This window comes from Lipophrys pholis, assembly GCF_963383615.2.
Source record: "Lipophrys pholis genome assembly, chromosome: 16".
Classification (NCBI taxonomy): Eukaryota; Metazoa; Chordata; class Actinopteri; order Blenniiformes; family Blenniidae; genus Lipophrys; species Lipophrys pholis.
The window spans coordinates 12,070,509-12,096,656 of NC_137634.1; the positions used below are offsets into that span (position 1 = coordinate 12,070,509).

A 26,148-nucleotide genomic window follows, 5' to 3' on the forward strand; every position below is an offset into this window, starting at 1 on the left:
AAAAGAACTTGTTGAAAAAAGCTTGATGTAAATTCTGCACTCTCAGACTTTGCACGCAAGAGGAAAAAAAATGCAATCCTTATAATCTTCTGCTTTCTAAAAATGAGTCATGTAAGTCATGATAAGATGCATATGTCAGTTGACCTCCAGTAATGTGGAGAACGCATCCCGCGTGGAATTTGTTGCACTCAAGAAGAAAATGTGACCGTAACAAGAAACATGTAAAATTCAATCTGTTTGTTCCCTGTTCAAGGTAGACGTTAAGTGTGTTCATATCTAAAATGCTGTGTTAATCATTATAAGCTTAGTTTTCTGACTGCAGAAGAGCTGTTGCACAATCCTTTACCACCCTCAAAAAAAAAAAAAAAAAGAAACAAAAAAGGTGCATAGTGAGAATATGCAAATCACACTGTGAATTGTGTCTATGCTTCAGTAGTTTCATTATTCAAACCCCTTGTGGGAATAACATACTCATTTATTCATTCATACTCTGATAATGTTTTGGCAATCATTTATTAGAACTTGGCCCTTTTTTCTTTTCTTTTTGTACATTTGGACCACACAGAGGTAGTAGCACACAGGTTCTGGGAGTTTTGCATGGATCCCCTGGCACATCTGAGGTCCGCGTGTCCTCGAAACCTGAAACACATTTCAATGGAGCAGCAAGACAAGGCAAGAGAAAATATAACTGGTGGGACAGAGGACGGCTGTAAGGTGTGCTGTGCCATCATGGCTGCCTTGTGTTTGCACTGAGCTGGTGCAGCGGGGTGTCAAACATGGACTGCCAGAGGTTTGGATGACAGAAAAAAACAACAACTTAGAAAACATTAACTTTTTCAAACAAAAGTAACTAGTTTCTGATTTATTCACACTAAGGATTAAAATTAAATATCATTGCTCTCTTATTGCTAAAAAATAAACAATCATGTGTTTTGAGATGCATTTGCTAACATGAGCAAACAGTGTTTTAGTATTATAGTATTCTTATAGTTGGAAAAACCTTTAGCTTAAAAATACTGGCCACATGTAGACGACAAGATTTTGAGATATTTCACTTTATTTTGAGACAGGAAACATCTTTGAAAATAGCCCAGGTGTGAAATTTGGACCTGTTTTCTTACTTTATCAGGTTTTGTAACAATAATAAAATACATAAAACCAGGGGGGAATCATTTGGAGTATTTAGATGTGTATGCTGTCATGTCAAGCCCTGTTAAGATTAAACCTTGAACTGATATGAGTTGTACCTCATTGCTATACAAGCCCACATAACTGATTTTAAGATGTGACTTCGAGTATATCAAATACAGTATTCATTAATCCATTGGCATATTTCCTTAACCTAAACACCAAACGAGACAAAAACCATCAAAACATTCTTCAATCTGCTTTACAAACCGTTCCTATCTATCCATCTATCTATCTACCATTTGGTTTCGTTATCTATCTATACTTCCATTGATGAGCGCCGTCCTGCAGTGCCATTCACACATCCTGTGATCTTCATTAAAGCAAACAAAAGGAGAATCAGGCCTCATATCGCTCGAGGTTCCTTCTGGTAACTTCAGGCGAACAAAAGAGATCTGAGGAAGTAAAATCAAAAAGATAAATAAATAAATCCACCCGACACCTTGTCAAGTCGCGCAGCACCGCTGAGAAGAAGGGAGGACAATAATTGCAGTTGTTTCATGTGTGTACCTGTTGTGTCACCCCACCCCACCCCACCCCACCCCACCTCCTCCTTCTCCTCCTCCTCCTTCCATCGCCCCTTCATCCTCGGCCTGTCTGTTCTCTGACCAGCGGAGGAGAGTGGGCAACAATGCTGCCAGCTGCGGCCACAAGCTGTGAGCAAAAGCCATTCATTTAAAAGGAGTTTTTGTTCAGCTTAAGAAGTGAAGTGGGAAGTTATTTCTTTGAAGAAGCCCCCTTCTGAAGATTTGATGATCAAAAAACCGAAGGTTCTGTAATTTGCCGGCACTCCTGGTGCATTTCGGAGAAAGGTCCAGTGCAATAAGAGAATAGCTGAACAGGGGAGGAAATGGCCAATCGGGGTTTCTGCCACAACAGTGTGTAAATACATAGTGAATTAGAACCGAACTTGAATTCAATTAGAAGTGTGTGTAAATGCTGAAAATGTTTTGACTCCTCGGTTCTGCGCTAATGAATCAAACTGCAGCGTGTTTCCAGTAGTATGGCTCCATCTAGGAAAAGCTGCTTTACCAATAACCACTTCTAGCATCGTCCTCGTCCCTTTTATGATCGCTTCTCACTATTTGTGCGAATCTCCCCGCATGTGACCTGATTTCACCTGTTCCCTCGTGCGTTCATGTCAGTTGATTGATTTTACGCGGTTTATTACATGGGTTCGGAATGCATCAATACCAAGAAAACTCGACAATTCTCTTCAGATAGTATTAGTCTATTTTACCCTTTTTTTGAATCGACACATCGGCTCAGTTCTTGAATGAACATTTCTTCATAATGAAAGCAGATTGCATGAGTTTAACAAAAGGCCCATGCATGCAAAAGATAACAAGAATAGGGAATTTTACTATAACCACTTGCAACCAACCGCACCATTGTTCTTGACACAATGATGATCGGATGAGCTTTTTAGTGAACAGTAAATGCAGCACAATGCTGCACTGATGGATTCACCACATACAGTGCATACTAATGTGTGTGGTGCAATAATGTTCTCTATATAATAGCATCAAACAAACACAAATTAACAGTTAATTTCTTATTATCGGCTTTTATTCCCTCCTTTTGGCATTGTAATTGACTCAGGCCTTAAAATAGAATTTCTTACTGTTTTTAATTAGAATTAATTGCACTACTGTACAAAAAGCTCATGCACGTGAGAGGTAATATCTTTTAATTGCCTTCATTTTGGAATAGATATGTTAATAATCAAAGCTAAAAAAAAAATTATTAACAGCAAATACAGTTCTCATAAATTCACCATATACAGATTGTACTACAGCCAATTCATTTGTGGGTATTGGAGGGTTAACTTTTCAAAGTATTACTTTTACGTATTCGGCATATTATGAGAATATAAAAAAAACAAACCATGAATATCAAGTAAAAAACATTTTTAACATTCCACTGCATGTGTAATCTTTGCAAAAGCCGCATGGCTGCACGAGGAAGTAGAATTCTACTCTTGACAAGTTGTATCCTACCCTTAGTTTTATTTTCTGTCAATAAATGGGACATTTTATTTTTCCATTAAATGCAATACATTGCTCAGTTTACTCACTAAACATGTTCACATGCACTTTTTCCACAACTATTTTTTTTTTTTTACAACATTGTCGATTTTGCGGACGTATTTATATACTGTTGAAAGTCCAAGATGGTGAGTGTGATATACAATAACAGTCAGCATGTGAAGTACAGTGACCACGGGTCTGCGAAAAGTAGGACAAAACATTGATCTTCATGACAAGTTTTGCAGGGGTGGCTGCCACGGTTAAAGAAAAAAGATTAAATAAAGCACGTGAACCTTTAACCATCTCAGCTCAAATGATGACAAAGGAGCGTTTCATTTGGACCAATTTACAGCCACAAATGAGGGATGAGTGAAGTGTTTTGGCCGAGTTAAAAACCACCTTTTGCAAACATGCTGCGGCGGGGGAGCCTTGATGAAACAAAAGGGGTTTGATGCATGTGCGAACGAGTCGAGTTGGAATGGTTGATAAAAAAATAAAAAAATAAAACTTTCCTTCCTTTCACTTACAGTATACGGTGGAATTCTGGTTTAATATCGAGGAAGAAGTAGATACCAAAAAAGTACCGCATTGCTTTTTTTTTTTTAAGTTTCAGCCCAAAATAAAAGGGCAATATACAAACAGCAAAATGTCACCCTGCATCTCATGGAGACCGAGAAAAAGCTCTGCGTGCACTCAAAACAAAACATTGTGGTACGAGCACAATGAAAACAAGTTCTTCATGTTAAGGAACAGGACAAAAGTAGATGATAACTTTTTGTACAGTTTTACCAAGTTTGTGTGTGTGTGTGTGTGTGTGCTATGACATAACACTGATGTGATTTAAAGGTTGGGAAGTCGAGATGAAGCAGAGTGTTCTGGATAGGAATGCATGGTTGGCCGACTCTGTACTGAGGCAAAAGCTTGAAGAAAAAAAAAAGAAAAGAAAAAAAAAAAAAGAATAGGGACAAGACAAGAGCAGCCGGGAAATGAGAAGACTGAAACACGGCTCTGCATGAAAAAAAACACAACAAATATTCCTAAAAATCGTAGGGGGGTGGGGGTGGGGGATAATAAAATAAGAGGAAAACAAAGAGAAGAGAGCGAGAATCTACTGTGCAAATATCTGCTTCTGTATATCTCAAAAGAAACTCCAGCGCGGTGTTTGTTATATTCAGACTGCACTCTAATCTTCTCGACAAAGCTGACTTTGATGGGAAGCGCGGCCTTCTGTTTCATCAAATCACTTCAGCGATAGTGGATACAACTGACTGTTTACACCAGTTTTACAGGCTTTTTACTGTGGGAAATTATTCCGTTGTTTGGCACAAAATATTACCTCCTCTGTTTGTTTGGGGTTTTTTTTTTTTTTTTTGGGAGGGAGAATATTGTGTTGATGCTTCATCTTTGTTTGGCTGGATGGAAAGAAAACAGTCTCGTTCAGACAGCTATGACAACATCAGTCGCTCCGTGCCGAGAATGATTCAGTCCCGTGTGTTTCCGTGTTGCGTACATTCAGACGATACATCTCCTTCATTCCTGTTTCTTCTATACAAAGTCAATGATGATCACAGAAGAAATGAAAAAAGAAAAATCTGTGATGGAAAACAATGCCATGATCAATTACAGCACCCATAGATAACGACAGCAGATACTCCGGGTGCATGTACTATTGGGAACATTTGTTGAAAACAGCACATTAAATTGCAGGGCTGCAGTACCGACGAGCACTGTGTATGAAACACGCTTACATGCTTTTTTAAACTCTTACAAATATTATACATAAATACTGCATCTACATATGAATCTATAAATCAGAAAATATCTACAATCGCGTCATTACACTTTTCTTCATAGATTTGAGACTCGGTAAATAAATAAAACTGTGCTTTACGGTGGTTTTCCATTTCATCTCTTCATCTTTTTTTTAACTTGAAGTTTTCTGTGTTGAACAATAAGTTGTGTTTTTCCTCAATTTTCAAATTTTTTAAAAAGAAAAGTGCCCAAATATTTAATATTTGCTTCTGAATGATGTAACAACTTTGAACACTGAACTAGTCATTAATGGGAAAAACGTTTTTAAATTCAAATAAAATGTTCCTTAGTTGTTTTTTAGGCATAAGGCTTGAAGTTGTGTGTGTGTGTGTATATATATATATATATATATATATATATATATATACATACATACATACGTATATATAAAATCAGTTTTTAAAGCACACGTTATTTGTTTTTATAAAGTCCGTCGATGAGAAAGTCAATAATAAAAATGCATGTTTTAGTATTTACGGCTCAAAATGTTGATCAAGATAGATCCGTAGTATAATAAGTTATTTGAAAAGCAAAACCGTTACTGAAACGATGCACTGAACTTACATCCACAAGCCACTGTTTTTATGTGCAATGTGTCGGCACTTCATTTTATTTTCCCGTACAGTTCAATGAGGTTTTACATCAAATGCACTGTTTGTGTAATACTTCGGCTCGTGTGATTAGGAGATATGAATGAGTGTTCATTTCACACTGTTCACAGTTTTTATAAAAATCCTACATAAGTGGCAACAATGTCAGTATTCAGTGACGCTATCTAATTATACGTTGAAGCATAGTTCCAGTTTTCTGTGAATGTCATCAGCTTCCATTGTGAGTTTTAAAGAATGTTAAAGACATGAATAAATTATGCCGAAAAAAAAAAAAAAAAAAAGCTATCTGCCAGATAAATCATCTAAATGAATAAAAAGACAGAAAAGGGAATTTATACTGTGACAAACAACATGTTTTACTAATGTGGAAAGTTTATCTTGACATCTTTCAATATCTGTATACAAGGATATTAGGTAACTTTTTCATGCACTTCATAACAACACATCGATGATAAATAACTGTGATTACCATGAAAGGAATGTGTTATGATGCATGATGTCTGGAATATGTAAAACACTGACAAGCTTGGTAACTTTAGTATAAACTGTTTGGCTCTAGAAGAGATGGATTCAAGACACCAGGCCAACAAACATAAAACAAACAAACAAACAAAAAAAAAAAAACAAAGTCCAGAAAATCACAGGAGAGTCACGAAGAGATGCTGGAGAGTCCAAAACAAGGGAACACTAACACAGGAAAACCAGAAATACAGGCAGATCAACAAGAAGAAACAGAACTCAACCTCTTTATATACTTTGCTGTCACCAGGTGACAACAATCGCTCTCAGGCACCGGTGAGAAACATCGGAGTAGGGAGGCGGGGAAGCCAAGAAGTCTGTCGGAATCTCAAAATAACATGACCCTAAACATCTCATAAAAATATACATACTATTGAGTTTTGGCTTTTTAGTTCCATTTAAAAAAAAAAAATTGAATAAAGGTGATGCCATATTTGATCATAAACACTGCGATATAATATAATGTGTGATTTAATTTCTTAACACCTGACTAATGCGTCCGATATTCGCATATGCCTACAACATGAGAGAGGACAGTAGCACTCGATAGTGTCGGTAACCTGCAAATGTCCAGAAAGAAAAATTCACCCTCGGTCAGAAACCTTCTGTTTCCCATTTCAGTGAGCACAATAGAAACAAGTCAATAAAAAGCTGCGCACAACTCTGACAGTGACAAATTGTTGGCGAAAAGCATCGAAACTGGCACTCTACTAATGAACTTATAGCCCAGCTTGGACACATGGATAGACTGGATCGTCGTGTGTGTGTGTGTGTGTGTGTGTAGACAGGTAAGAGCCACGAGGCCAGGGCTGTGTGCTTTTAGATTATCTGTGGAGGGATCAATCCGAGGAAACCACACTGCACCATTGTTATCACACGGGGGGTGGGGGTGGTGGGGGTGCCCCCCCCCCCTCTCTGAAAAGAACCCTAATCTGGTGCATGAGGGGGTGAAAGTGGTTCAACACTGAAATTATGTCTGCAGGAGAAGCTTTGAGGAATCTGATTACCGGCTTGACTGAAGGACTACATGAGGATTTCATCAGGTTCCCCCCTGAAGGAGCCAGAACGTTGAAGCATATGCATTTAATTAATGTCACTGTGTTTTTGTATCTTCAGAATTGACTTATTTGTACAAATCAACACTTAAAACTGCATACATGGATATATCTCACTGGCACTTAAAAATATGTCATCTTTTAACAAAATTTCTATTTAAAAAAATAAAACCCAAGTAGGACAACTTACTGTAACGCCTCAAAAGCCTTAAGAGTTCAGTAAATATATGTAAAAGCATTTTAGTGTTAAAGAAAAATCGATGAAACTATAAATTAACTGAATATAACTGTCTTATTTCACCATAATTGATTGACACTGGGGTTTTTCTTTTCATTGACACGCTTCTTTCTTTCTGTAATTCAATATTTATTAAAACAGGAGGAAATAATTCGAAATGAGAGTCCTGTTTGAAAAAAAGACATCCTCCAAGGTCATTTAGAACTGAAATGCAGTTAAAATATGAAAATATAGGGCTATACAGTGATATAGATTAAAAGATTGACAAACTGAAAATGTGACAAAGTGGAAAATGTGATCTAGTGACTTATTTTGTAAAGATGCATGAATCTGTTGAATAAATGTGGGACAGAGAGAAAGGTCATCAGTTTTTATAGTAAATTGGTGAAAAACTAATAATCTGATATCAGCCACGTATAGTGTAACATTTAAATTGAGACGTGTGGTTCTTTGGTGGAATAAAAACATATTTTAATCAGCGTTTGCCCTATAAGTCCATATTTCTGGCATTAGCCTGCCCTCTTTTGGAAGTTTGACACATGTGATTCATCCCCTGAATCAGATGATTGTAAAGCTCCAATCAGTCCAACACACATCCGCAAAAACTCTTCCTGTTATTTCTACTTCTTATTTGCATTGAAAAATAGTTCGTATCACATAATTTCAGCCAGATAGTGTGCAGTTATGGAGATTTTATTTGAATTTAATAAAAGAGACATGTTACAGGCATTTTGGGAGGAATCATTTCCGACGAGTAATTTCGCAATTAAAATAATGAGTTATGTGATTTTAATTGGAAGTAAAGAGTCATAGGGGGTCAACTATTCTTAACATTAAGGACATGCTGCTCTCTAGTGGCCATTTTGTAGAGCTGCATGAGCGCCAAGTAAAAGGTGGCTTTCTCGGGTTTCCCTTATAGAGTTGAAATATCTAAGTTGATAGGTGAATTCCCCTCTGATTTACCAGAACATTTTTTCCCCCCTCAAAATCCCTGTGAAACTGCTCAAATCTTTACAAACTCTGTTTCTCATTTGAGTCATCATGTGATCCACAAAACTGAATCCAACAATGTGGAGGACCTCAGTTTGAATCCTGGTTGCAACAGGAAGAGCATCCAGCATTAAAAAAAAAAAAAAAAAGCCTTGGATGGACTGGCAACTTGTCCAGGGTAGACCCTACTATTTTTTTGTGTCCTTTTTCTTCTCCTCATTGCGAGCTGGAATCAACTCTGGCCCATCATGACCCCGTGCGGAACAAAGAGGTTTGGAAGATTGATGGAGGGGCAATGCTCTCACATCGTTTTCTGTAGGAAGGTACGCCAACAATAGAAGTCTCTTGAGGCATGGACTCCACTGGACCTCCGACTGGGTGCCTTTCTTACGATCCCCTAAAATTATCTCGTACCACTGAAGCCAAGTGTTGCAAAAGGTAAATAATTAATAGGAGAAACTCAAAAACCAAACAACTTTAGAGAACCTAAATAAATAAAATCCCATCCCAGATTGAATACTGGCGGGCTAAAACAAAGAAAAAAAGGTGTCACTGCTGTCCAGCACACATGGAGCCAGGGGGGCAGGCTTCTCCCCTCTCATAAACAAACCAAAGTCCAAAGAAGGGAAATAAAGCAGCAAAAGCTAGACTACTGGACCCACCAGAAGCACAAAGAAAAGGTAAACCAAACGTAACTCCACGAGGTCACGCACACACACACACACACACACAGTCACTACCAGCAGCTCTTGCTGCTGCTGCCAGGCCAGAATGAGGGAAGCGACAGGTACTCTCATTGCTGAGCAGCCACACCTGTTGGGATGGAGGCCGGCGCACAATGAGAAAGTGATCAGGCTGATCAGCAGGAGGTGGAACATGTAACAGCTTCCCCAGATTGGATAACGATTAGATTCATTTGAACAACCATCAACAACTCCTGTGTTTGAGGTTGATTTGTACTGATGCATTGATTCCTATTTTTAAAAAGATTTTCCCCCCACTCTTCAACCAAACATATCTCATACTACTGACATATTGAAAGATAAAGAGTGTTTAGAATTTTAGGGGCTGATTGGTGTATTTTGATTGCAATTATACCGACATGTGTGCAAATGTGCATCCCCATTCTGTTTCTCATTTATTTATTTCCCCTGTGACGGTGTCGACTTTACTTTGCAAACCTCCAGTGTCAGAGCCTGTGGTCACGTGACTGCGCCACAATCCTTTCCAGAGCAGACAGAAGGTACAACAAGCTTGTTTTTGTTCTCACCAACACAGAGTCTCTCTCCGGGTTATAATTGCATGAATAATTGAAAAAAAAAAAAAAAACGTCTTATCCTTCACATTTTTTCCCAATACCAGACACAATATCCAGCTCCGGGGGGCTTCTGGGGCCAATCCCAGCTGAGTGTGGATGAAGGTGAGTCACACATTGGACGGGTCATCACAGGTTAAACGTGGAGAGACAGGAAATCCCAAACAGGAAGTTTCGTGGCGCCAAATTAAACCTCATACACATGTCTTTTTTGGGGATTATGTGAAAACCAACAGAAGGAGAACATGCAAGCGCCACGCTGAAACTAGATAAGCACACTGAACATACTACAATCCCAAAAGTTTGTTAAAAAAAGAAGAAGACAATAAAAACAAGAGCTTTACATTGTGATCAACTGAACTTTATTGAGCACACAACTGCTGGCGAGAATGCAAAGTCAGAATGTGTTTCCTCTCTTCTCTCACTCAGTATTCAGTATTTACACCTGGAACAGTCTGAAAAACAGACGAAGGAGTGGCAGGTTACTACTTTTTTTTTTTTTTTTTTTGTCTCGAGGCTGTGGAGTGTGGGAGCAGTTGTTTAACGGAGAGAAGCCGGAGAACAGGGGAGCTGAGGATCAATGGCGGGGGAAACCGGGAGGCACAAGACTGCAGAGGGAGGAGTTAGGTGTTGCACATCTGTGTGTCGGTGAATCTCTCTGTGAGAAGAAGAGCCTTGAAAAGGTGGGTTTTTTTTTTTTTTAACTTTTCTTCTTCAAACCTGCTACAGTAGTAGATGTCTTTATTCTGACTGAATCAAGTGGGGCGAGTCAAAGAGAAAAATGTAAGGATTTTTTTTTTTCTCCAAGCTCTTGCATTTTGAACTACCTGAACAAAGGGCTCAACCAGCGTCCTTCATCAATACACTTCCAGAGTGGAGGAGACACTGGAGGGGGAGGGGGGGGGACAAAAAAAAAGTTTCCAGGGGGAATCTGCACCAAAAACACTCACACATTTGCATTTCCCAGAATATTTCCAAGGGTATTATGTTTTTTTCTTTCTATTTTCGACAAAACAACAACCAAAAATACACCACATGGTTTTTTTTTGTTGGATATTTGCACACGACATTCCAACAGAAACGGCTCCTTTCTTTCATTTGATCTCTCCCGCTTTTTTCCGAAATTACACTTCAGAGCTCAGTGAGCAAAACAGTTCCGACTCTGAAACCAAATTTAGGAAACAGATCATTTCACTGCTACCAAGGAAAATATCAACACCCTTCATGAAATCTACAAAAACTGTAATAATAGCTTTATCCTGTTCTTAGATATCTGCAACCTTGCCTGTGGATAATCTGGTTATTTCAAATATTTCTGAACTTTCAACATGTCATGTTATACTAGTTAACTTCGCATTCAAATATTAGGAGTTCTAAGGTTTTATTCAACATCCATTTCGTATTAGATGGTATATTTTTGTAGGTTTGGCCATAATTGGTAATAGTAATGGAAATTAAAATAAACAAGTCTTCAAATGTCTTATATTTGCATCAATCAAGATGCACCGCTCGATATTTACCTCCTGAATCATGGGATTGCTTTGTATGTGATGTATTGGTTTATTGGTAATGGAATCCACCAAATACAAAAAAAAAAAAAAAAAAACAAAGAAACTCTAAATTGTCCAAATAAATGGAAATGGGGCAGGAACAGAAATCATCTCAAGAAGCAATTTGCATGAAATAAAGCTACAGTTTTCAATATTTGTTATAAGAAAACATCTTGTAACAACCAATAATCTAATAAAGTCCTTAACATAACTTTCTAATATGAAATAGTCAGATTTTTTTTGTTTAGAACCATAATTGAAAGTTAACTATCACATCGTTTTTTTTTTTTTTTTGATAAACTGCAAAAACTACAAAACATCTTTCAGTTCCCAAAAATGCAAACCTAATTTCAAATTATTATATTATTGGCTGCAGTCATTAGATTCAGAAAGGAGCTTTTACTTCAATCACGTAAGAACACATTACATTATTTGCAAAATATTATGTCAAACTGGATCAAACATCATGTTACCTAATTATTATTACCTATTCCGTTATTGTTTTTATTAGATTGTAAAATGCCCAAATTATTACATTATTGGCAAGTATTAGGTTTATTGGACACTATTGGCTGTTACACATCTTTTTAAAACATTTTTTTACTGGTGAGCATGAAGCTGCCAGTTGTTCAAAAATAGATAAAAAATTATATCTCATCAAAAAATAAATAAATAAAAAAATCTCAAGTAATCAAGAAGAATCTACATTTGGGGTAAAACATGAATCACCTACTGCCCTAAAAATCCTGCATTGTTAAATAGTTAGCAGACATAATCAGCCAAAGTACTTTTCTATTTTTTATTTATTACATTTTTTTTTTTTTTAAGTGATTTGGTCTGACCTTCATTGGATGACATTTCTTATTCAGGTTAATTTAAAAAACAATGATGTTTAGTGAGGAAAGACGTCGTTTCGGGGGTATATACAGTTTCCGAAATGGTAAAAGAAACTGCCCGGAGCTGAGCTGTTAATTAATGATCCAATTATTAGTGATTAACTTCTATCATGATGGCAAAACCTGCATTTATAAAGAGCTGATCTGTAATAAAAAGGAAAAACGTTCCTTTAGCGAGAGCACGCGGCATCATACACTGTACGCGAAACACTGAGGAGACGCCTTTAATTGACTCATGAACGTGGAAAATGGGAATGAAAACGCAAACGCACAAGGGGATGGAGACGTGAAACTTTTTAATGCAGACACTGAGCGGAATGGGGTGCATGCCAACACTTTCTTACTCAAAAAGGCACTGTGCTCTTTGCAGTTGCTGCTGTCGGACTCCTGCACGTCGGGCGCCGGGATCTCTGCCACACACTATCAGCTAAATCTTTTCACTAGTCGCTCGACTCTATGACAAAAGGACACAATGGACTCACACATTCACAGTGTACTAGCTTGCAGTCTAAAAGTAGGAGTAACAATGTACAGAAATAATAATAATAATAAAAAAAAAAAAAAAAAAAAAGATGGATTCTCTCTCTTTTTATTTGAACCTTTAAATATCATAGAGGAGCACACAGTTTTCTAAGGAGAATTTTACTTCATGATTTAAAAAAAAAAAAAAAGAGGGTGAAATTTTTATACTTAACGGCTGGCGAGTGTACGTTCATATAGGAAGAAGTATAAGTGAATGCACGTCCGCCAAAAATAATGTACACTAATCTGCAGTTTTCTGTAGGATTCTTTGGACCCGTGTCAGTTTGGGCAGTTTTTCACTCGGTAATCATCTCAGCCAGTATGTGCTGCAGACATGCGACACACTCATCATGGTTTACTAGGGTTTTGTTTGATGTGCAGGTGGAAATAGCATGGAGAGATTCTCATAATCACAAAATGTATGTGCTTATGTTGAATGGCAGTAGAGGCCCCGATGTTACAGCGGAAAACTTGCAGCCGGAAGGTTTGAGGTTCAAATCCCACTGAGGATTTGTGTGCAAACCCAGAATCATCATCTTGTTCCGAGTTTGTCAAAAAGTAGAAAATTTTAAAAATACAACTGGCAGTGCTTTTACTGGTTAGCTTCTTTTTTTCCCCCCTCTGTTTAAAGTAACTTAACCAAAGAAAATAAATACTTGTTTCATTCCACTGATTAAACTATTATAATTTATGTTTAAATCAGCCTCATCACATGTAATAAGGTGGCTGCCATACATACGAAGCCAGATTGAGTTTATTTTAACTGTGGGATGGTCACATTTCCGTTCCATAATGCATCTGATTGACTGTTGACGTCCAAACACGCTCAACAGATACGGGTTGAAATGACCAACAGGGAACTGCCCAAATATGTTCAGTCTAACTGAAATTCATGGAAACCTATCAGTACCCTCGAGCCTCTTTCACCTGTAAATCTGAATTCCCATGCACTGTGTGAACTTATTCTGTGGACAGCGTTTCCTATAAAGATGAGATGTTGAGCATGAGAAGTACGAGATGAAGTAAATAAAAGAAAAACCCAAGCAAACAAATCACTAAACCTACAATACATGTCACATCACTGCAGGCACAAAACTACTACGAGAATTAACAACCGTGGTGAGAGAAGTGAGGAAAAAAAACAAAAAACAATGGCTTGGATGCGATGGTTTCTCAAACAAGCTGAAGCTCTCAGTTATCATCAGCGAGTGTCAGCGGGTCGCCCCGGGGAAGGGAAACGAAGGTCAAGGATCAGGCGAGGGCCGTACAGCTTGTAAACCTCGCGCCAAAAGAAAACTAAATGTGATGTTCAAGAACAACCGTACACAGCAGGGAAGGGGCATATCCGGCCCGTCCGGGTGAGGCTGAAGGCTGTTTTTTTTTTTTTAGAAACGTTTCAATCCAAACCTGCTGGCTGAAATATGTTTGGACGGAGTATAAATAGAGCACAAAGAGTAAAGACATCTGTGTGTACTTTGTTGTTAATGGGTTTGTGGTAATACATCGAACTGTTGAAAAAGCGGGTTTATGTCCCTTTAAAACGGGCAGGGACAAGCATTTGTTGGGATGAGCTATGGAGGCGAGTGTGTGTGGGCTGCACCGAGGAAAACTCTCCAAGATCCTCTCTTCAGCTTATTCAACCAGGCGGTTGATGATTGGAGAAAAATCTCAATTATATCCAATATCGCCAACAGTCTGAGACCACGTTCTAACCTACGGGCAAGTTTTCATGGGTGTAACACACACACACACACACACACACACACACACTCATCTCTGCTGCTCATCCTACAAGCGCATTGTCCAAAACAAACGCTGCTTCAAAAACGGGAATGAAGAGACTTTCCAACAGTGTAAGATCATCGACCAAACATCCCATTTCCTTTCTTTTTGTGCTGTATTGAAATGGCCTTGCCAGTGACTTTAAGGCCAACGTGAACAGAAAGATTAGAAAACCTATAGAAAAAAGTTCTGGAATAGTCGCGTCTTACTATAATTTTTAGAGCGCCGCAACCTAAAGTGACCTCATCAGCTCGTGAGGTCAGAAGCAAAAAAAGAAAAAAAAAGAAAAGAGGAATTTGAGTTCGCTTCAAGAAAGGACGGAGAGCTGGCAAACAGTGTACAAGGCTCCTGAAACATCTACCAATATAAGTTAATTAACTTAAGCCAAGACGAAACGCTGACCTTCAGGTCACGTTTCTATTATTTACATCCTGTAGCGTCCTTTTTCATTGGTCCAGTTCGTACATTTATAGTTCTCTATGATCTGACATTCTCTTCTGACTGAGGACCGGAAGAGTAAAAGAGTTTTAGGTGAGACAATGAGATCAAAATCCAGATAGAATAAGGCAGGATTTCTACTTTTCGACAGTGAATCCAGCTTTTAAACATGGACTGTGAGAGATGGAAAAAAAAAAAAAAAAAAAAAAAAAAGAAGACCACAGTCTGTATGAACCACAGTCTGTGCTCTGAATCCAACCTGGTCCTAAAAAAAACCAACAAAAACCTTCTTAAAGAGTAAAGTAAAAATTCAATCCCAATCAGGGAACAGTTTAAATGAGTGTACTCACGACCTAACTTCACTAACTTAATGGATTTTGCTAGTTTTCTGAAAGCCCTTTAGTTGCCGTTTCTGAAATAAGCTTTTTACAAATTTGAGCTTTTCATTAAAAAAGAATAAACCAAAAAAACAAAAAACAAACATGTCAATTTTTGTTAGGACAATTTGATGTTTGTTTGTGAAGTTAATATCTTTTTCAATTAAAATTCCCACCTGAGAGTAGTAACACATGGCTATTCCGCTTTAATATGATTCAAATTGAGAAATTAACACTATATAATAGTAGATTAGAGTTGACAATAGTATTCTTTTTTTTTTTTAATCAATCAAAACACTTTATTAAAATTCAAATAATTCTTCATTTGGTTTTGTGAACGCAATGGGCTTCTTATGTTTTCCTCTCAACTCATCTTTAACTTTAATCATTGTGTATTTAACTTAAATGATCCCTCCAGCACTTGCTGTGTAAACAGAAAACCTACATTGGATTAACGAGCAGCACTCTTGGGGACTGGCATTGGAAATGAACTCAAAATTAGATATAGGAATAATTCTTTTTTTAGGACAAGGTTGAGACTGTTTGACCTTAAAGTTGACGGCGTGATGAATCTTACGCCGGTGTCCTCTTTCATCTCTCAGAGCCGCGTGAACCACATAAAGACAGGACTTGAAATTTCTTCTTTTTTTTTTTTTTTTAAAACAAACAAACGTCAGAATAGGAACCAAACGACAGCAACATGTACAGAAATACAGTAACTTTGCAGAAATAAAAACAAAAAAAACCCAAAATCAGGCATGCTTATATTCTAATTTCTAGCAACTGGAAATAACACATTAAAAAAAGCTAAATAGGCAGTGACGTCTGCACATGACTTAAACACACGGAAAATATCAACAAAGAAATAAACCAAAACCGAAAAAAACAAACACATAATGTATTACCACACCGATGACCGACTGTACTGCATAACAAATAGTAGTATTGGTAATGTACATGTCTTACATGTGTGTACATCATGAAGGCAGTAATTTGTGGAGTAAAGCTACAGTCCGACCATCTAAAGGAGAATAATAGAGATCCTGCTGTGAGTTCAACTGTTGATCAATTTAATATTACATTAAGTATGAATTTCGGAAAAAAGTGTGAAACGAACTAAGGCGAGTGTATGAGATCTTTACATATTCCTGGTCTGAAGACACTGTAGAAAGAGTTTGTTTTTTTTTCCTTCTTATTTTCTCACTTTTCTTTTCGTTTTTTTTTTTTCCGTTTTCTTTTTTCTCCCTCTAATGCGATGGGGTGGTGTGTGAAATTGCTTTGAGGTTTCTGTGACTGTGACCACCCTCCTTCTTTTTTTAACCTTAAAAGCCCTCCCCACGCACGTCCCCCCCAACCACCCTCGACCCCAACCCGCCCTCCACTTCATCTTCCTGCCACTCTTCGGTGGCGAGGACATTACGCTTTACTCTCGTTGCCGTTCGTCTGGGGCGCCTCGTTGGGAACCGTCTTCACCTCGGCTGTGGCGTTCTTCATCTCCGTCTCGCCTTTAGTGTTGTCGTCCTTCACCGTCTTACCGCTGAGGACGCGAGCGCAGGGAGAGCCGGGGAAAGAGGCAAAAAAAAAAAAAAGAGAGGAGAGTCTGTCAGTAAATCACCAAGTCTGTCTTTACCAGCCAAAGTGTCTGCTCTGGGCGGCCTTTTGTGTCATTTTTCCAAAGAAAGAAGAGGGGAAAAAACATGGGCGGGAGGAGGAGGGGGGGGGGGGGGTGCGTGCATGCAAGATGTTTAGAGGGGAATTTGTTTTCCCTCCTGGAACTGAATGCATTTCACACATAATGGGATCAAGCTCACTATCCTCGCCTGACATCAAATAAGAGTGCATGGATGTCACAGCTACTTTCAAGGAACAATGAGCGCTGATGTGGAATGAGACAGGGCCGGTACAGTAGCCGCGATGCATGAAGGAATGAAAGAATGAGGCATAACCTACAACACCAACGACAATACACAAGGGGATTACACGCCATCTGGACCAACCTGAGGCACAATGGGAAGAGACTTTAAAGTCGGATATTTGCCGGTGTTCTCGCTCTCGTTTCTACACACCGTGCCCGCTGTCTGACACAGACAGTGGGGCGTTTTACAAGGTGTCCCTCACTGGGCTGCAACAGGCCATTAAAACATATAGGAATCACGTGCATGCTTAACATGGGCTTTTGCTGTATTTTGCAAGGAGAATATGTCATTACAAGCCGGCGCAATTATTTCACTTTTAAGTAGCAGGGCAATAAGGATCACGCATGGAGCATTATAAACAAGACATGGACCACTAAATATCTATTCCCCAAAGTCAATGGTGTAATCAAGAGTTTCATTTGTGGAAAACTGATTGCTGTGTTGAACGATTACAATTTGAATCACGAAGGCGGAAATGTACGATAGAGAGAACTCGGAGAGAGAACTTGGGTCTCCAGAGTAGTCCCAATTTTTCCACGTGGCTCGTTCCGTAAATGTATTTGCCACTCATGCTTTAAAAGTTATGAATACAAGCAGCCAAATACCCTGCACGTATTCCAATGTATGCGTCATAAGTATATAAGTGTAAATAGCTTTTGCCCGTTGACAAATGTCATAAACAAAAGATTTTAAGTGCGAAACATACATTTTCATTTAGTAAAGAAGCCTTATGTAATGATTAAATAAACTCTACTAACATATTCATATATGTTTAGTATTCTGAACAAGTTTTGATGATGATGTAATCAACATCACTAGAAATACAGTTATATTTTAGTTACGTGCCGTCTGGACGAACCTGAAGCCCCCATGAACTGTTTTGCCTGGCGTCTGCGGCCCGACATGCATCGATGCTGCACAACAATAGATGCGACTACATGCTTTATTCCCACTGAGGGATTTTAAGTTTGGATGTTGACTGTTTGTAGAGACGTCAATGAGTTTCAAAATACGTGATCAGAATTTTCCTCCTGGGAGCATAAACGCTGTCAACTCGATGCCAAAAAGATGAAACACCTTATTTGCAAATGTTTTTGGTAGAGGAAGCATCCAACAGATTTCAGAGCGTCCTGCAACATGCTACACTGTTCTGAGAAAGTTTTGGACTTTGAAAGTTTTAGGGAGCATAACAAAAAAAGAATGGACTGTAACGTCACCCGGCTGTTATTCGCAGAGAGCTGCTGCTGCTGCTGCTGCTGCTGATGGGGAAGCTGTTGACGTGACAGAGGTTGCAGACTGATGCCTGATCGAGCTTTGATTGCACCGCTGTATTGCAGGTTGGAGTGTCTCAGGCTGGACGAGAGTCCCGTCTGGGTCGGTGAGCTTTATTTAATCCCGATCCACAATGAAAGGGTCTCTTCTTAAAGTTCTGTTCTGTGTTGTAGACTGATTTATTTTAATAATAGCAGGTAATTAATAAAAAGGAAGTCAATAATCTAGATTAACTGAGGATAGTTCTTCTTCGTTGACATTAAAATGATCAAAATAACGATTGCATTGTCTGGCGGAACAAAAACCAATCAGCACAGTATTATATTCACTAAGCCTTCATACTTTATCATGCATATTGTTATGTAACATATGAGGTAATACCATTGGTGGACATGAATAATTTCACATTGAAGCACAACGCATATTCATCTTAAGGCATCTTAAAAAAAATTACTACGTATTGTCATGTCTACTGTGTTATTGTGATATGGTAAACTTTTCATATATAGCTTGATCATTTTGCTTTGTAGTATGATAATGTTTCACTATACATATGGTATAATAATAACTTACCAGATTTATTGTTTCTTATAAATACTGAGTTTATACCTATGGAATATCTTTATTGTTATCTATCTTTTTTTAATGCATCCATAAAATCTTAATCAGGGGACTTCATTACAAACAGTTTGACTTTCAAATACAAAAAAAAATACAGTTCTGTTTATGTTCCTCTCATAGCATTAGCTACTTTTGAATTTTTTTTAACATTGCATTCAATTTCTTTATTTAGGGGCTATCTATGAGTCTGTGGAAGTGATCTGAATATATTTCCTTTCTTCTCACGTCAGAACCTGAGTCCTGAGCAGGACTGTGCCCCTCAGAAATCCAATAAACCCACAAGATATCTGACAAGGCATTTCAGTGTTGGGATGCTGGAGAAGGATCACCACATAGATCCGTGCGAGAGCCTCACTTCAGTCCTGTCAGAGTTATGAAGAAAAATCCCTCCAATGACAAGTTTGGTTTTTATCAAGGTGATGTTGAGCTGACAAGAGCCCTGCTTCCAACCCGCTCTCAACTCCCCACACTTCATCACTGACATCTTCCTCTGGCCATCCGAGTGAGCGAAGCCGGAGATGAAGGAGGGGGAGAAAGAGGAGTGACTGTCAGCGAGCCGCCGTAATTCATCTTGTGCCGTGGCGTTCTCATCATCTCCACGGCGCTGTCAAGAATCAGGAACATCTGCTCACTCCCAGGGCCCAAACCCCCAAATGATAACCCTTCAGACTATCACTGAAATAACAGCCCTCAATGAGAATTAAAACAGGAGTTTTAGGGGGGGTGTGGATTGAGAATCTTTCAGGGGGGTGGGGCCCTTCAACTTCTATTATTCTTCATCAAGCTGAGAAGGACGGAGAACAGTAGAGGAGTGCTGCAGGAGATAGCTCTGTGATAATTGCTAAATTTCCTCGAACAAGTTCATTCAACCTTGCGCAGGTTTTTGTGTCAAGTTTTAGCTGGAGATTCTACTTCACTGAATAACTTCTCATTCTCGCGGTGCCGCTGGACTTTCTACACAGATTTCGGCAGCGACAAACCAAACAGAGATTACTTTGCCGTCGCTAATCATAGTCATGCATTCTGCTGAATTGATCAAAAGTGCTTGTTTCAGGTTTACAGCCCAGGATTTGAAAGGATTTGGGGTTATTTTAGGGGCAGAAAGTTGCAGCCATCTGACCACAAAGCACTTTCAACCTGCGGCCACTTTAGAATATTTGAATAATATCCCACAAAGCACTTCAATCACACATTTATATTTGGCTAGCACGTCTATAAAATGCTGTGTTCTCTGAAAGGAAGCAAATTGTGGTTTTTGTTGTTGTTGTTGTAATTTAAAGATAGTGCTGGACAGACAATCCCATTAGCTTATCAGTATTTTCAAGGGTTACTATGCCCATATCCCATTAAAAAAAAGAATGAATCAATTATTGTGCGTCAACCACCCAACAGAAAATCAAATTGTTGTCATATTCTTTGCACGAGGAACAAGTTGAAACCTCACTCCAACTCACTGAAATGCCACACAACAATAAAATAAAATGCTACTTGTCAGAAATATGTGTCACAGAGGGATTTCAGGGCGGTTTGGATGTTAACAGCTTCGATACCTGCACCTGCAATCATGGGAACAGTCTGTCTGTGAGACTGTGCAAGAACAAAACATCAGTTACAGATTATCTCATCCTTACACTGAGCAAAAAATTACTTTATTTAAGTCTGTCCTTCAGCTGACAGATTTTTGGCTTTTCTGTTCGGTTGCAGTGATCTACATTCGAAAGAGGATGGATGTGTGCGCTATTGACGATATTGGGATTGGAACCTGCATCTCCGGACTGATGCTCGAAACATTCGGCCATCTAACAACCTCCTGGTGCTTGCAACCTTCTGATGATGCATTTTTGGTGGGTATGTTGACTGCTGCTCCACTGAGTAGTGTCCATATCCATGCAACTGCTTGACTCAATGCACCATCTTGTGGTGAAAAGTTGTACTGCAAAGGTAAAAAGGGCCGAGACAAGTTTGGAAAACTGGCTGTCTTTTGTGGGTTTACCGGCGAGTTAAATAGTCTTGAAGATGTCATTGTAGCACTCATTTGGATTTTAGGTTAACTTAATTTTCATTAAAAAATAAAAACTACGTATTGCACCTTCAAGCTGTTGGTGTTGCCTGATATGAGGCGGTAACTGATCAGACACAGAGGTGGTGACATAATTCAGGGCTGCATGATAGGAAAAAAAGTCTTTGCAGGGTGAGTGAACAAACAGGTGGAAGATGAAGGTAGTGGCTGATGAAGACAGGCAAACACTGGTAGCATCTCTGTACATCCCATTTCTGCACCATTAGACAAAACAATCAACATCTGGTAGTAAAAGAAGGAAAGCACCCATTGATCTTTAAAATGAGTATTATAAATTAATATTGTCCTGACTTATGGCTGAAATAGTTATATTTAAAGTTTATAGTTTGTTGTATGGTAGTATAGTTAATTAATACATATTTGACTTTGGGAGAAAGGCAGGCAGATAATCTAACTGTGTTTGCCTTTCAGGATGATTTCCTTCTTTAAATTTGCACAAGCATGAGCTGACAGGATGCTATCAGGGCGAAAGCTATAAATTCAAAAATGCAGATACAATGTAAGTGTTCATACTCATTTTGGCTTGTGGCGGAGTCTGTGCACAGGGCATTGGGGGCATCCTTGGTCGGGCCGGCTACTTGTAAATCCTTACTCTGTGAGCTCTCTGGGACTCTGACCGAGTCGCAGTTGCTCTGTGGCCCATCGGCATTGGCAGAGGGAGGACTGACTGCCTCGGAAACAGGGGGTGCATTAGGGGTGTCGCTGAGGTCAACCAGGGGCCCAACGTCAGGTTGGCTGTTAGCTTTAGGTGAACTGGAAGGGGCAGCGGGGTTGTTTTGGGGGGAAGACTTGGCCGTGGCCGCTTTGGTCGGACTGGAGGCGCTGGTGGTTAGCGTGGTGCTCTCGCTAGCAGGGCTGCTCTGCGCCGTGCTAAAGCTCTCAGTAACAGAGTTAGCGGCGGCGGAGGGGAGCGCGTTTAGTGCCATGGAGGGGGTGTCGGCAGCCGCAGGCCTGTTCGGTGGGGAGGAGCAGGAGGAAGAGCGGGGGGGGGGGGGGGGGGGGAGAGGTGGGGAGTGGACACAGAAGGGAGCATCACAACGGAAAGGTGAGGTACGAAAAGAGAAGGGACAGCAAGAACAAAGGGGTGCAAGGAGAGTGCAAGTAAAAACAAGGCAGAGTGAGTGCAACTGTGCTGCAGCAGAAAAGAAAAAATAATAATCTACACAATCGAGATGTTAGCAACAAAACATTTGTGAAGGGGGGGAACATAAAATAATCCAACCATAAACCACAGGGAAGAAAGGGAGTGCAAGACTAAAAGGTTGAGATGTGCTTCGCAAGCATTTTCCCAGCAGACGGCAGGTTTTGTTCTGAATGGTTTATGCAACTTGGAGACCTTCCTTCAACCGAGATAGCGCTACTGCTTCACTTTGGCACAGTTACAAGGACAAATCGAGTTTTTTGGCAATTGTATTTTAAATATCTTTTATACCTATTGTAAATTCATGAATCTAAAAAGCAATCCAAATGGTGGTTTGGTGGTTTCCAATTTTGGACCAGTATAAAAACCAAATGACTTAATCAAAGTTCATTTAAAAGACAAGTCAAACAGCAGCTCTTTACCTCATATTTTAGGCACTTGCTGTCACCATTATACAGTGCGGTTTGAATGCATGTTAAATATTTGGGAGATCGGCTGAAAACAGGTATTTGTGGGCTTGAATATAAAGTGTTGCGAGTAGCAAATGAAATCAACAGAATTGCATTAAGTCAGCACTGTACTGTGGTGAGTACAGATAAGCTTACGCATAATTGCGCCTCAAATCTGGACATCTTCATAAACAATTGAAAACTCTTAGTGATTGGATTCGTCTCTGCAGTCATATACAGCACAGACATGTGAAACTTCCTTGACGGGGGAACCGGTGTCAGTTGCTACTCACTCAGGCTCTGTCAATGGTGTGGTCTCGTTGGGCTCGGTGGGAGCTCCTCCTCCCTGGTTCGGGGTGTTCTCTTCCTCTGTTCTCACTTCGACAATGGGCTCCTTCGATTCGTCTTTCCTGGTGTGTCAGAGTGGAAAACACGGCAAAAAAACAAAACAACAATCCACAGTTATCAAGTATATTTCTGCAGGACACACTCTACCCCACATGCATAACAACCATTCGAGTGATGAGCATTGTTACCCAGTGAGAATAAGTTGGCAAAAGCAAATAAATAACAGACATTCTAATTGTAGGAGCTGTCAGACTGATTCATTAAATGGCTTGTCTGGCCAGATTACAGGCAAACATCAGGAGTGTTGCTCTGGTCAAACAAACACATGTATTGCTGGTGATTAGCAACAATATTAAAGAACTGGAGGGGCTGAAAAATGCAACCGAAAAAAAAAAATAGTACACTCTTTAAACCTGTCAACACACTCTCATTCACTCATTCCAACATTTGATCAACCTCCACCTGCATTCACCTGCAGGCACTGATTGTACCGTTCCCCCGGGGGCCTCGGCTTTTTTTATCATCCCCTCGCTCTCTGATTGTGCCGAGCTTTAAAGTGTTTGCTTGCTGGGACTGACACGTTTAGATCTGAGGCGCCAACTACCCTTTGTACATTTCGACTCAGCAACACCGCGCGCATGATAATTCGCTTGATAAATTTGTTTTGCGGGAGCTGTTTATTTGAAATATTTATTTCATAGCAGGAGCGGTGAGACAGCACAGCATATCCGACCCTCTGTTTTGATCAAAGAGTGGCGAACACGTGACACCTGCGTTTCAACGCGATTAGATGTTTACAGGAGTTGTAATTCTGTCGTAGCAGGTAAACGAACATGGCAGGACACAGGTCTTTTTGTCAAAACCCGCCGTCAAAAAATGAGCAGAAGTTCGTGACTATCTCAGCATCTCACTATCTCAGAGTTCAACCTGTGTATGTATAGGCTGTTTCCACGTACTCATGTTTCCTCCCACAATTCTAAAGACGGTTTGTTAGGTAAACGTTTACCCCAAGTCGCCTTTAGGCGTGCGTATACATCGCTTTGCTACCAATGTTGTCCTGCTCAGTTGTCATGGACAAATGATGTTCAGCCAGTTTATTCTGAATTTAAAACAGAGCAATAAAGTCAGTTTGAATGCAAACCATTTTGCCCTCCATTACGGTCCTAACTTAGCTCAAGTTGTTAGAAATGATAGACAGTTGGAAGGACTCAAATATGGCACAGCATCAAGATAAAGGATGTTTGTTTACTGTTGTGACGAGACGGAACCTGTGGACATTCAGTGGAATCTGTTTAGCTCAAAAAGCCCCAAAGCTAAATGTTCTTTAAATCTCAATTACAATATTTCCATTGCTCTCCATTGAATACATATGAGGCCTCCAGTTTTCGTACTAAGCCGGCATAAGCACATCAAGAAAGCATTAAGATGATGTGATTAACATGAGGTGATGTCAGTCTTCCTGCCAGACCCCCGTTTCCTTTTAAAACTCTAGTTAATCTTTGTTTATCGATTTTGGCTTCTGATGTTTACATTTTCATAATCAGTTCTGCAAACAGAAACATCATTTTTACTTTCATATGGTGAGTCTGCATTTAGGATCTATAAAGCCATCTTGCAAATGGATCTCAGAGCTTTGGAGAAAACATCCACTCATGAATCTTGTGGTGGGGTTGTGACATAAAAGCCTTGCCCAGCTTAAATTGGGTGAAAGGCATCTTTTGTAACAGTTTATTTTTCTCCCACTGTGGTTGGATATTACACTAATTGGAGAAGACCCTTGAGAAGACCCACAATGCGGCCAATGGGGATGATTCTCCTCTTTTGTCCCGTCGACTAAAGTCTGTCGGATTACACACGGAACATTGAACTGAAAAACGTTTGCTCACGTGAACGCGGCCTTTCCCTCCTCGATGTCCTTGTTCTTGGCGCCAGGGCCGGCCTTCCCGCAGAAGTTGACAGCGATGCACATGAGGAGGCCGCACTTGTTGAGGAAATAGCAGGTGACGTCCACGCCCACCAACAGCAGGAAAAAGACCACGATGAGGATTCCCACGATGGCGCCGGTGCCCAGGCCCGAGCCTCCGCCCATGGCATCTGAAGGCACAAGGACAGGGAGAGCAAGAGAGACAGAGAAAGAGAGAAAGGGGGGGGATACGCAAGCAAAACAGGCAGAAGAGGAAAAGAGGGTTTTAACATGAAGGTGGGGGGGGGGGGGGGGGGGGGGGGGGGGGGGGGGTTAGAAAGAGAGAGGGACAGAGAGAAGCGATGAGGAATGAAGACAAGCTTTGGATTCACTTCTGCAGGTTTTTTCTGTCTGAACCTCGAGTGTGTCGTTGTTTTCGGGGGGGGGGGGGGGGGGGATTTGGAGACAAATCATGCCGTGGGGACCACCTTAATCTCTACCTTCATTATGGAGGCGTGATGTTTACTCTTGGAAGATTATGATGGTTGACACACTTGAGGTGTTCAATTTCACACACAATCACAAACCATCCAAAGATTAAAAAACAAACAAGCACACACACACACACACACACACACAGACACACACACACAGACACACACACTGAGTGTGAGAGGGAAAACTGAATCGACCAGCTAATACAAGGCTCTAAATACACCAGTTTGTAAGTAAGAGGCGGGTGACACTATATCCTACATGCAAATCAGGGCACTTAAAGCCATTTATGGTTGAGAGTTTTACGAGTCACAGGCTTTCATGGAAATTTCAGAACAGGTTGTTGACATGAATTCAGACATTTGGATGTGACAAATAACATGATTCAATTTCTATGCGTGTAAAGTTAATACCATGTGACACGACAGATGGATATTTGTTTTGAACATAAGGGAATTAGGAAACGAGTCTTAGAACATTCAAGCAGATGGGGTTGGCCTGAAAAGTGATGATGATCTACCAGGAAGGGAAATGTCAAGAGAAAAACAATGCTGCTAGCGGACTCATCTATTGAAGATAAAACAGGGAATGTGGTTCATA

The 26,148-nt window shown here is 39.8% G+C and overlaps 1 protein-coding gene across 1 annotated transcript in view; it reads right to left on the reverse strand.

Annotated features, from left to right (window-relative positions):
- Positions 1–15,982: 15,982 nt before the first annotated feature.
- Positions 15,983–26,148, reverse strand: part of ncam1a (neural cell adhesion molecule 1a) — a 279,302-nt gene continuing 269,136 nt past the window's right edge. The window contains exons 18-21 of the mRNA XM_080483150.1: positions 25,037–25,244; positions 23,096–23,212; positions 21,726–22,163; positions 15,983–16,860 (exon numbers count right to left, since the gene is read on the reverse strand). Of these exons, the coding sequence (XP_080339276.1) occupies positions 16,740–16,860; positions 21,726–22,163; positions 23,096–23,212; positions 25,037–25,244 (884 nt within the window). The 3' untranslated portion in view covers positions 15,983–16,739. The remainder of the gene's footprint in view (positions 16,861–21,725; positions 22,164–23,095; positions 23,213–25,036; positions 25,245–26,148) is intronic.